Source organism: Felis catus, chromosome D1 (genome assembly GCF_018350175.1).
Source record: "Felis catus isolate Fca126 chromosome D1, F.catus_Fca126_mat1.0, whole genome shotgun sequence".
NCBI lineage: Eukaryota > Metazoa > Chordata > Mammalia > Carnivora > Felidae > Felis > Felis catus.
Genome location: NC_058377.1, coordinates 64707746 through 64720634, shown reverse-complemented (window position 1 = coordinate 64720634; position 12889 = coordinate 64707746). Strand labels below are relative to the sequence as shown.

The 12889-nt window shown below is 40.3% G+C and overlaps 1 protein-coding gene across 1 annotated transcript; it reads right to left on the bottom strand.

Moving 5' to 3' along the window:
• Positions 1-8051: 8051 nt before the first annotated feature.
• Positions 8052-9044, bottom strand: LOC101088359 (olfactory receptor 10Z1-like). Its single transcript, XM_003993079.4, has one exon. It carries the CDS (start codon positions 9042-9044, stop codon positions 8052-8054), a length of 993 nt encoding a protein of 330 aa, XP_003993128.3.
• Positions 9045-12889: the final 3845 nt, after the last annotated feature.

The following is a 12889-nucleotide window of genomic DNA, read 5'->3' as shown; positions in this document are numbered from 1 at the left end:
ACCCAGTAAGAGGTACCTCATTCAATCAGCTTATGGATTCCAAACCCCAAAAAGAAATTGAATTCTTTCCCCTCCTTCACATTCCTACATCCGATCACAAAGTGTGATACATTCAGAGTCCAATATTTACTTCCTACGTCTTTTCATTTCTGTCGTCAGCAATCCTATTTCAAACGACTACCTCATACATTTATTGTACAACAGAACTACCGTGATAGCTTACTTTTACTCGGCTATGGTGATCAGTTGTTTGGTCAAACGCCAGTCTATGTGTGGCTGTGAAGGTATTTTTAGATGTTAGTAATATTTAATCAGTAGAATTTGAGTAAAGTACATTACCCTCCAAGGGTAATTCAATTAGTTGTCCAATTAGGGTTGTTCAATTAGTTGAAAGCCTGAAGAGAAAAAAACTGAGGTCCTCTGAAAAAGAAGGATAATACCTTTGGACTCAAGACTGCAACATCAATTCTTATGGAATTTCCAGTCTGCTGGACTGCCCTGTGGATTTTGAAACTGCTGATTGTAACAACTGTGTGAACCACTTCCTTAAAATCTTTCTCTCTCTCTGTATATGTACTTACATGCTCATATATATTTTTTTACTGGTTCTGTATCTTTGGTGAATCCTGACTAATACAACCCTAACTAGCTTTCCTCTACCATCTTTTACTCTCTTCCAATTCATTCTCCATACACCAACCATGACCATAAACCTAAAGAGATTACTTCTTTAATTAATATTCCCCAGAGAGCTTAGAAAAGAGGCAAGATTTATCCGTTTAATTTTAATTCCAGTTTGGTTAACATACAGTGTTATATTAGTTTCAGGTGTTCAATATGGTGATTCAATACTTCCATCCATCACCCAGTGCTCATCATGACAAGTACACTCCTTAATCCCCCTCACCTATTTCACCCATCCTCCACCCATCTTCCTTCTTGTAGCCATTAGATTGTTCTCTATAACTGAGGCTGTTTCTTGCTTTGTCTCTATTTTTTCCTTTGCTCCTTTGTTTTGTTTCTTAAATTCCACATATGAGTGAAATCATATGGTAGTTGTCTTTCTCTGATTGACTTATTTCACTTAGCATTATACTCTCTAGCTCTATACATCTTTGCAAATGGCAAGATTTCATTCTTCTTTATGGCTGAAAAATATTCCACTGTATATATATACCACCTCGTCTTTGTCCATTCATCTATCCATGGACACTTGGGCTGCTTCCATAATTTGGCTACTGTAAATACTACTACTGTAAACATAGGGTTGCATGTATCCCTTTGAATTAGTGTATATCTTTTGGGTAAATATTCAGTAGTGCAATTACTGGATCATAGGGTAGTTCTATTTTTAACGTTTTGAGGAACCTCCATACTGTTCTCCAGAGTGGCTGCACCAGTTTGCATTCCCACCAACAGTGCAAGAGGGTTGTCCTTTCTCCACATCCTCACTACTACCTGTTGTTTCTTTGTGTTTTTGATTTTAGCCATCTTGACAGGTATGAGGTGACATCTCACTGTGGTTTTAATTTGCATTTACCTGATGATGAGTGATGTTGAGCATCTTTGCATGTGTCTATTGGTCATCTGGATGTCTTCTTTGGAGAAATATCTGTTCATGTCTTCTTCCCATTTTTAAATTGGATTATTTGTTCTTTGGGTGTTGAGTGTTATAAATTCTTTATATATTTTGGATACTAACCCTTTACCAGATATGTTATTTGCAAATATATTCTCACATTCAGTAGGTTGCCTTTAAGTTTTATTGATTGTTTCCTTCATTGTGCAGAAGCTTTTTATTTTGATGAAGTCCCAATAATTTATTTTTGCTTTTGTTTCTCTTGCCTTAGGAGACATATCTAGAAAAATGCTGCTACGGCTAATGTTAGAGACATTTCTGCCTGTGCTCTCTTCTAGGATTTTGATGGTTTCCTGTCTTGCATTTAGGTCTTTAATCCATTTTGAATTTATTTTTTGTGTATGGTGTAATTGGTCCAGTTTCATTCTTTTGCATGCAGCTGATCAGTTTTCTTAACACCATTTGTTAAAGAGACTATCTTTTTTCCATTGCATATTCTTTCCTGCTTTATCAAAAGATTAATTGACCATATAAGTGTGGGTTTATTTCTGGGTTTTCTATTCTGTTCTATTGATCTATGTGTCTATTTTTGTGCCAGTACCATACTGTTTTGATTACTGCAGCTTTGTACTATAACCCAAAGCCTGGAATTGTGATACCTCTGGCCTTGCTTTGCTTTTTCAAGATTGCTTTGGATATTTGGGGTAGCCAAATTTTTGTGGTTCCATATAAATTTTAGGATTTTTTTGTTCTAGTTCTGTGAAAAATGCTGCTGGTATTTTGATAGGGATTGCATTAAATGTGTAGATTGCTTTGGGTAGTGTAGACATTTTAACAGTATTTGTTCTTCCAACCCATGAGCATGGAATGTCTATTTGTGTTGTCTTCAGTTTCTTTCATCAGTGTTTTATAGTTTTCAGGGTACAGGTCTTTCACCTCTTTGGTTAGGTTTATTCTTAAGGTATCTTATTATTTTGGGTGCAATCGTAAATAATACTGTTTTCTTAATTTCTTTCTGCTGCTTCATTATTAGTGTATAGAAATGCAACAGATTTCTGCATATTGATTTTGTATCCTGTGACTTTACTGAATTAATTTATCAGTTCTAATGGTTTTTTGGTGGAATCTTTAGGGTTTTTCATATAAAGCATCATGTCATCTGCAGATAGTGAAAGTTGTATTTCTTCCTTACCAGTTTGGATGCCTTTTATTTCCTTTTGTTGTCTGATTGCTGCGGCTAGGACTTCCAGTACTATGTTGAATGAAAGTGGTGAGAGTGGACATCTTTATCTTGTTTCTGACCTTAAGGAAAAAGCTCTCATTCCCCTCCCCCCCCCCGCCCCCGAGTATGATGTTCTCTATGGGTTTTTCATATATGACCTTTATTTTGTTGAGATGTTTCCTCTACACCTACTTTGTTGAGGGCTATTATTCTAAATGAAGGCTGTACTTCATCAAATGCTTTTTCTTCATCTATTGAGATGATCATATGGTTTTTATCCTTTCTCTTACTGACATGATCACATTGATTTGCAAATACTGAACCACTCTTGCATCCTGGGAATAAATCCTACTTGACCCCTCAGTCTTTTTTTTTTTTTTTAATTTTTTTTTTAACGTTTATTTATTTTGGGGACAGAGAGAGACAGAGCATGAACGGGGGAGGGGCAGAGAGAGAGGGAGACACAGAATCGGAAACAGGCTCCAGGCTCTGAGCCATCAGCCCAGAGGCCCACACGGGGCTCAAACTCACGAACCGCGAGATCGTGACCTGAGCTGAAGTCGGACGCTTAACCAACTGAGCCACCCAGGCGCCCCCCTCAGTCTTCTTTTAAATCCTTAAACATGTGCATATTCTTTTTTCCTTTTAATGTTTATTTTATTTTTGAGAGAAAGAAAGAGACAGAGCATGAGTGAGAGAGGAGCAGAGAGAGAAGGAGACACAGAATTTGAAGCAGGCTCTGAACTGTCAGCACAGAGCCTGACATGGGGCTTGAAACCATGAGATCATGACCTGAGCCGAAGTTGGACGCTTAACTGTCTGAGCCATCTAGGTGCCTCAAATATGTCTATATTCTTTGCTGCCGCAGGACCCTCTTACATGCAGTGCCTCTACCTGAATTCATTTTTCCCCTCACCTTGGTAACACCTACTTATGCTATAGATACCAACTTCAATGTTGTTTCTTATCCTCTGAGAAGCCTCGTTGAGGCTCCAGAACAAATTAACTATACCTGCAGAACTCTGTATATTTTCTTCAGAATACTCAGTGCACTTACAGTTACAGATTTAATATTTGCTTTCTCCACAATGCTGGAAGCTTTCCACAGATACTACAGTGTCTCTGCTCTTCCTCCATGCATCTAGTTTATACACAGCCAGCCTAAATGCGTATTTGAAATGAGTGAATGAAAAATTAATAAGTGAATGGATGACTGAATGAGCTTTTGCTCTGGCATGAACCGCTGACTCCACTGCCTTACAGTCTTGGCCACTGAGCTGCTGAATGCATCACACCAGCTCAAGTAAGTGAGCGTCTGGGTCAGATCCTGCTATGGTCATAAGAGGCTTTTACACAAACTCATGCTCACCACAATTATGCCACTGCCTCCACATTGTTTCACAGACTGGCAACTAGAATCTCATCCTAGTTTAGTAAAAGTTTTGTAATCGCCCTCCTCAGTCAAATGATGTCTCCCTCATGTATGTGCATGGCTGCAGAGTTACAAGATCTAGAAATCAAATGTTAGCAAAAGAAGTAATACCAGCTACGGTGGTATTTGCAACAGGAGCTAACACGATGGGATTGTTTACTACACTCCAGGTACTGTTCGTGATTTACATGTATTCACCCAATTAATCCTCAGAATAACCTTATGAAGTCTTTTTTCTAACCTGTTTTGTTTTTGTTTTTTTACAGAGGCTGTAACTGAGGTGCATAAAGGTTAAGCAAAAGCTCAAGGTCACAAATATCCTCTAAATATTTTGCCTTCTTTTAAGGCATATACTCTCTGGAGGGCTGGAGTGAGGGTCTCCTTGAAACATCTTCACCGCTAGAGGACTTTTTCATCTGTCCCAGGTACATTCCTTTCCAGCCAACTCTTTCTGTTCAGAGTTTAGGGTAGACATTTCTGTGTTAGATATGTCAGGCTAGCTTGTATTAGACCAGCTTGTCATCACAACATAAATAAGAAGGTGGATAAATATCTTTAAATGTTTGAAAGCATAGACTTCTGGTTCTATTAAAGATGAAGTAGCTCCATTCCTCTCAGGACCTCCCTCTTGTTGGCAAAAACAAAAACAAAAACAAACAAACCCCCCCCCCCAAAACAAAAACAAAAACAGAAAAATCCCCCTAAACACTTACAGATAAAACAAATAAGCAAAGGAACTGAGTAACAAACAGCAGTGAGTCCCTGGGTTTCCTTCTATCCTGGACAGGATGCTACAGAAGCCTCCAGTCCAGAACCACCAAGAGACTCAGACAAAAAGGCTGCTATGAAAACCCAGGTTCTCCTAGCCAAAGTGGAAAAGAATGGCCTTAACAAAACAGAAAACCTTTTGGCAATACCTTCCCTACTCCAGACAAATACCTGTGGAAAATCATACCTGCTACCCATCTCCAGGTTTCAGTGGGGCCAAGCAGGTTGCTGATGTTCACCCCACCCACCCTCTGAATCCTTGATCAGGGTAATGTCAGCGGAGTCCAGGGGCAAAATGAGCCTCCACTGTCACCTGGCAGCATGAGACTTAATGAGGGAGTGTGAGGTGACTGGTAATGGTATCTGCTCCTCGTGCCTCCAGCCCTACTTGGGAGTTGCACCAGTGGGGAGCTGAGCTTTCCCCCATACCCTGCAACAATAAGGCAGAGTGAACCAGCTCTCTGCTCCCCTGCTTAGTAGCAATGGAGCCCAAAAAAAGAGCTGAGCTCACCTGGAGGCAAGGAGGCATGCGCCAGTGTCATACTCTCTGAGAAAGAGCCATCAGGGCTGAAGATGGCTTCATCATCAGGGATGAAGATCAGGGCTGAGATGGATCTCAGCCATGTGTAGGCAGGCAGCGTGAGTTGGCACTCCATTTTGCTAGAGTTGTGTCAGTAGTGCCCAGTAGGAAGCTGAACACACACACTCACATGGTGCTTGCAGCTACACTTCAACAGGGCTGAAAACACGTTTCATATGCCTAACTGCTGGAAGCCGAGCTATCCAACCAGCCTGATGGCAGAGCCCGGGTGGTGGACGGATCGGGACTGCATGGCGGCCCACTGACAGTGAAGCTTCTTGTACTCCTGCTTTTATGTGATGTGGCCTTAGCATTGGTCGGGGCAGCCCCCCTACCAATGAAAGTACCTGGGGATCTGTCGGTTGGGGAATTGCCCACGACAGACTCCCCAGGAAAAGAACCATCGGGGAAAGAAGAAGATTACGCAGGGAAATTATGCGGCCCTACATCCAGCCCTTGCCACTCCCTATAAAGACTCCTCTACCTAAAGGAAGGATAGCCCCATATATTTCCCAGCCAAGGAGGGGGAAATGGGTTCAAAATCCCCACTCGGCAACAAAGGAATGTATCTATGGATACAAGTTACTCCAACCCCTAGGCCCACTTGGCCCCCAGGAGGCATTCCAGATGATAACTGGACCTGGTGGGTTAAGGTAAAGAATGATTCATTAGTTCCTAGGTATACATGTCTCTCTGGGAGTGCATAAGGCGTGGGTTCCCAGGGCCCTCCTGGCTCCCTCCCGGCACCCCAAAGTGAATACTTTTGTCCCTTGTACTGCAAATGGTACAAAGGAACAATTAAGAAGTCATGTCCTTGTAAAACATTCCACTTGAGGTGTTGAGAGCTAGATGACCTTGAAAGGGCAGGAGGGAATGTTACAAGAAAATAACTATATTGTTCCCTAATGTGTGACTACACAAAGGAACATTTTGAGAATTAGGTAATGGTGAGAAACGTAGATAACACACGCTACAAGGATTTTGCTAACAAATATAATGCCACGCTTGCCACAATAAAGCGGCCAGTCTAACACACTGCTGTTGTCTGTATCCTTTTATTTTATTTTATTTTCGCCAATGCTGTTCATCATTCGGGAACCCCTGGACCTGCTAGGGCTGGACCCCGGCACCTAACCTACAGAACACCTAGCCCAGCCTTCCTTACACATGCTCAGAACCCTAGCATTAGCCTACAGTTGGGCAAAACCATTTGACACAAACCTATTTTATAATAAAGTAGTGAGTATCTCATGTAATTTATTGAATGCTGTACTGAAAGTGAAAAACGGAATGGTTGTGTGAGTACAGAATGGTTGTGAGTGTTATCGGTTGTGTGTTCTCCTGTTGTAACTCCATGCCGCCACCCAGTATCACAAGTGCCAGGAAAAGGTCAAAATTCAAAACTGAAGTATGGGTTCTGTTGAATGAAAATTGCCTTCACACCGATGTAAAGTTAAAAAAAAATTACAAGCCAAAACTGTCGTAAGTTAGGGACCATCTGTACTAAAAGCAAAGAATTGGCAAATGTATTTACGACTGGCAAGATATAGCCTTCAGAAACGAAGGAGTAATAAAGACATTTCAGATGAAGGAAAGCTATGAAAATTTGCTCTGTTTAACAAAACAACCTTTGAGTGATTGCTAAAGTAAGTTCTCCAAACAGAAAATAAATGATAAAAAAAAAAGACCTGGGACCTCAGTATTTAAAAAATAACATACAACAGAATGAAAATAAAAAGGCAAATATCAATACATGTGAGACTCAGCTAAAGCAGTACTAAGAGGAAAATTCACAGCACTAAATGCTAAGCACTAAAAAAGAAAGGTCCTAGAATATATAAAATAATTTTTAAAGAGAAGAATAAAGTGAAGGATACTGATGGAAGTGTGGTACTGATGAAAGAATAGATGTATAAACCACTGAGGCTGAAGAGAATCCAGAGAAAGACCTATACAAGTGTGTTCAGCTGATTTTTTTAAAGGTACAAAGGAATCCAGTGAAAGGAAGGGCTTTCAACAAATGGCTCTGGAGGAATGAGACATCCATGGAGGGCAGAAGCACCTCAACATAAAACCTCACAATTTATATAACTATTAACTCAAAACACAATAAGGACCTAGATGTAAAATGTATAACGATAAACCTTAAGAATAGGAGAAAAGAGGAGAACATATTCAAGATGTACAACTAGTCAAAAAGTTCTTAGGAATGAGACCAAAACAATAATCCATGAACAGATTCATTCAGCTCCTACTGTGAAAATACTGTGTCGCAAAACATGTTTTGATTCACTGATGCATTCTTATATGTATATATGCATACACACATATTTACACATATTTTAAAACTATATATAGTTTGTACTAGAAAAAATGCTGGTGCCAGGATATATTAGGTAATTAGTTAATACTTCAAATGTTTTGTACACAAAGGGTTGATTTGATTAGAAATACTCCACTTTTTCCACTTTTATTTATCAACAGTCTGTACATTTTTAATGTCCAGTGTTCTTCTACTCCCCATCTGAGGGATGAACCTATTTGTCTTGCCTAATACCTTCCTTAGGGCTGTCTGCATGTCTTTGTTTCTGAGACTGTAAACGATGGGGTTAAGCAGAGGTGTCAGCACTGTGTATGTGACCGCCATCAGCATGTCTTCACGGAATGAGTCCCTGTCCTTGGGCCTCAAATAGACAAAGCCAGCAAATCCATAGTGTATGCACACCACAGTGAGGTGGGAGGAGCAAGTGGAGAAGGCCTTATACTTCCCCTTGGCAGAGGGCATCTTCACAACTCTGGACACAATGAAGACATAGGACATCATAATGAAAACAAAGCTGCCCACCAACACGAAGGCAGAGAGCACAAAAATAGCCATTTCGTGATGGGAGGTGTAATCACAGGCAAGGCAGACCACAGGTGAGATGTCACAGAAGAAGTGCTCGATGATGTTGGAGTCACAGAAAGACAAGTTGAATACAGTGATGACGATGCACAGAGAAACCAGGAACCCAGCCATCCAAGAGGCCATCATGAACTGAAAGCAGATCTTATGGGTCATCAAGACCTTATAGTGCAGTGGGCTGTGAATGGCAGTGTAACGGTCGTAAGACATGGCAGCCATGATGAAGCAGTTATTGGCTCCCAAGCCAAAGAAGAAAAACATCTGTGTGGCACACTCAGGAAGAGAGATGGCCTTGCTATCTGACAGCAAGTCCACTAGCATGCGGGGGATGATTGCCATAGTGGTACAAGTTTCTGAAAAGGACAGGCCACAGAGGAAAAAATACATGGGGGTGTGAAGGTTGTGACTCAGCTTGATGGCCACCATTATGCACACATTTGCAGCTAGGATGGTCACATGGGAGAAGAAAATCACCACAAAGAGGAGACCCTGCAAGTCTGGGAAACTGGAAAACCCCCACAGAAGGAATGTGCTCGCTGTGGTATGATTGCCCATCATCTTAATGCAGGCAGCAACTTTCTTCCAAAGATGCAGAGCTTCTTGAGGTTAAGACTCTGAGATGGTTATAAAAACCTGCCACTGCACAGATCTCACCTAGACTTTAATCAGGGGAACTGGAGGAAGTTTCAGGCAACTCTTCATGGGAGAGTCTGAGAAAGGGATGCTAAATACACTTGATTGATGTCAAGTTCAGGAGTTAGAGTGATCAGAATGATTCTAGTATGAGAATCCGTATGAATAACTGAGGGTGGGCCCAAATATCTTCTTGGATCCTACTCACAAAAGCACTCTTATCTCTCTCTTTTCCAATCAGGATCTGAATGTAATCAGGAAAATAGGAATAAAATTGCTTTGTTCTCACCGACTGGATTTTGTGATGACACATTTTTAAATACTTTTTTGAGATCTACTGGTAACTTGGTAGTTTGGTGTGCTTAGTAAACTATTGATTCAATGAGCAATATAATTCAAAAATTTAAATTGTTTAAAATGAATATGTCATTAAAAAATTTAAGGAGGTTAATGGAATACTTTTTCATCAGTACATCACCATGAACCAGCTCCAAAGGTGATAACTGTAGCAATGACTAGACCATAGAAATGAAGATAACATGTTGTAACTTCTGCTAGATTTCTATCCATAGCAGTATTCAGTTCACAAAGATTAAAAACAAAGAGATATACAAGATTATTTGCTTTTTTAATACATATCAATAATTTTAAAGTTCTTAAAAACTTCTTATTGAAGTTTTTTTCCATTGTGTATATACAATATAAAGGAGTAGTTTGAACTTAACGCGATTTTGAAAGTACTGTCTCATTCTAGAATGGCATATTCTGGTCATAACATTCTAGTCAACTTTTGAGTTTTTAGCAAAACATCCAGGATATTTTCTAGCAGGTATAGTTGTTATGTGGTTTTCTCTGAACTGCAGATCTGAATAGAATCAGCTCAAATTTCTCAGATCAATTTGGGAAATCATATTTCTATTTAGATTTTTCATTAAACATCTAGTCTTATAACAGGTGAAGACAGAGAAGTGATAGGAAGACACTTGATAGAATTTTAATTAAAAAAATTTTGTATTATTATGTTTCTTTGTTTTGAAAGAGTGTGGGGGGGAGAGAGACAGACAGAAAGACAGACAGAGTACAAGCAGGGAGGGGGCAGAGAGAGAGGGAGACAGAGAATTAGAAGCAGGCTCCAGGCTCTGAGCTATCAGCGCAGAACCTGATGCAAGGCTCAAATCCACAAGCTGTGAGATCATGGCCTGAGTGGAAGTTAGACGCTTCACCCAGATGCTCCAAGAGAATTTTAATTTTAACTTCAGTCACTGTTAAAGGTGAAGGGAAAGAAAAATAGTAAAGTATCAGCAGTGGAAAATGAAGGAGTGTACAAGAGAAAGAAATAAACACTGTCTGGAAATTATTCCATCGGGTTCACAAAGATTAAAAACAAAAGAAGACAAGAAGAAAACAAATATATTGTGAGTTGAAGAGTTGCTGTTTTCTATTTGCATTGTCGTTTGTAGGCAAAGAATACAAGAGGAGTCAGGCCAGGTAACCAGTACCTGCTTAATACTTATAATGTGCTGGGGTTAGATAGAGCTGTCTCACATAATCCCCACCAGTCTATATGGAATTCTCATTCTGATTTCTAAAAGATGAAACCAAAGCACAGAGTGGTTAAATGACTATAGAAGTCATGAATTCATTCAATACATATTGACTAAATGCATATGATGTGCCAAGCATTTTTCTACATGGGAAACAACATGGAACCAGACCCATAGGATCTCTGTGATGTGAGAGTAAATGACTGCTTTTGTCTGTGGAGTCAGGGAAGCTCCCTCTCTGAGAGGGTGACATGCCTAAATGAAAACTAGAATGGCAATATGCCACCAACAGGTGAAGATCAGGGGAGAGAACATTATGGGTACGGTTCAGAGCCAACACAAAGATCCTATGTGGCAAACTCATCCACCCAAGCGATCTTTAACCTAGACCCATATGGCTTGTCTTTGAGACCACACCATGCTCCGTTTCCTTGGAAGGTTCCCTGTCTATTCACCTCTAAAGGAAATGTTCTTCCATTCTCATTGCTTCAGCTACCACTTACCTTGTGTGATTCTCCAATTTCTGCCCCCACCAAAAAAGAATCCTCAATGTCCTCTGGCACATTCCCAGTGCCAGTGTCCCCTCTAAGTATTGAAGGAAGAATTTTCATATTTCCCCCATCAGACCCAATTTTGACTCTTTCCTCACCTTTATTTACCGTTAAGCCACTTCCAAAATTCCAGATGTCTGATTGCCCTCATCTTTTTTTTTTTTTAATTCCCCCTGCTATTGTTCTGGAACTTTCCCACAGGGTGGATATGGTGCCTGCATAGTTGTTATTAGGTGTAAATCTGTTGCATCTTTATTTCATTCACCACCCTGTAACCAGATGTTAGATTCCTAAACACAGGATATGTTAAGTCACTGATAGCATCAAAAATAGTGAATAGCTGTGTATAGGAGGAAATCAATATACCCCAGCATGATGTCCAATCCTCATCACAACTGATCCCCAAATACTGCTCCTGGCTCAGTTTCTATCATATCCTATCTACCCAATCAGGCAAAGTACCCTCCATTTTCCATGCACCTCATGATCCTCATGCTGCCGTGCCTTTTCTCTTTTTCAAATTTTTTTAAGTTTATTTATTTATTTTTGAGAGAGTGAGAGAGTGAAAGACAGTGCACGTGCATGGGAAAGGCAGAGAGAGAGGATCCCAAGTAGGCTTCGCACAGTTAGCACACAGTCCCACCTGCCAGTTGAACCCACCCACGAACTATGAGCCAAAATCAAGAGTCGGACGCCAAACCCACTGAGCCACCCAGGGGCTCCTGCTCTGCCTTGTTTACATGGTGTTCTCTCTGCCTCCATTTTCCCTGCACCATTTTATTTCCTATCAGACTTTTACTCATTTTCCAGGCCCTAGTTTAGATTAATTTGACTCCTCATTCTCTCTTGTTGTCCAACTTTTCTAGGTTCTACGATCCTAACTCAAAAGTGTCTCCTGCATTCTACTCTACCTCTCGTTTGGATTTTTATGACAGCCTCACCTTTTCCTCTCCCAGTTCTATTCTTCGTCTACCACCAGCTTTTCTATGTTCTACCTACAATCATGCTACATCTCTTCAGTGTAGACTTCTTTTAGATCTTCTTTGCTTACACACCAGATAATTCTAATAACTTCTAATCTTTATTGCACGAGTCAGTTACACAACCTCCTACAGCCTCATAGCTATCCTAAGAGAGAAGTACTATTACTATGATCATGTTTGCAGTAATAAAACTATGGCTTAGCAAGGTACTTAATTTGCCAAAGGTGATAAGGCTGTAAGTGTGCACGTACAGTGTGTTTACAGCAAGGCAGTGAGTCTGGAGACCTATTTGCTTGATAATAGGGCTAGTTGATAATAAAGCCTCCCACACGAAAAGTGCCCTGGCATGGCATCCAAGGTCTTACCTGTCCAGCCTCATTTCCTGCTGCTAACCTTCTCCATGTGGGGAACATCCCACTGTTTCCAAAAATAGTATGTCCCTCAAGGCTCTCCTACTTTGCATATGTTTTTTATAACCTGTAATGTTCTTCCTTCCCTTCTCTGCCTGCTAAAACTTAGTTCTCATGAGCAAATGATTCAATGTCTCCTCCCTCTTGAAGCCTCCTCAGGCCTCCCTGGTTGTGTTGGTCATATCTTCTTTCAGATTCACATCTCATTTTATTGTGATGAGATGAGGCTTTTTTAAATTTTAAATTAAAAAAAAAGTTTTAGCTTGACTCCCTATATTTGAT

Bases quoted from the DNA above. Each gene is read 5' to 3' on its own strand.
- LOC101088359 (XM_003993079.4), bottom strand. From the start codon at position 9,044: ATGATGGGCAATCATACCACAGCGAGCACATTCCTTCTGTGGGGGTTT.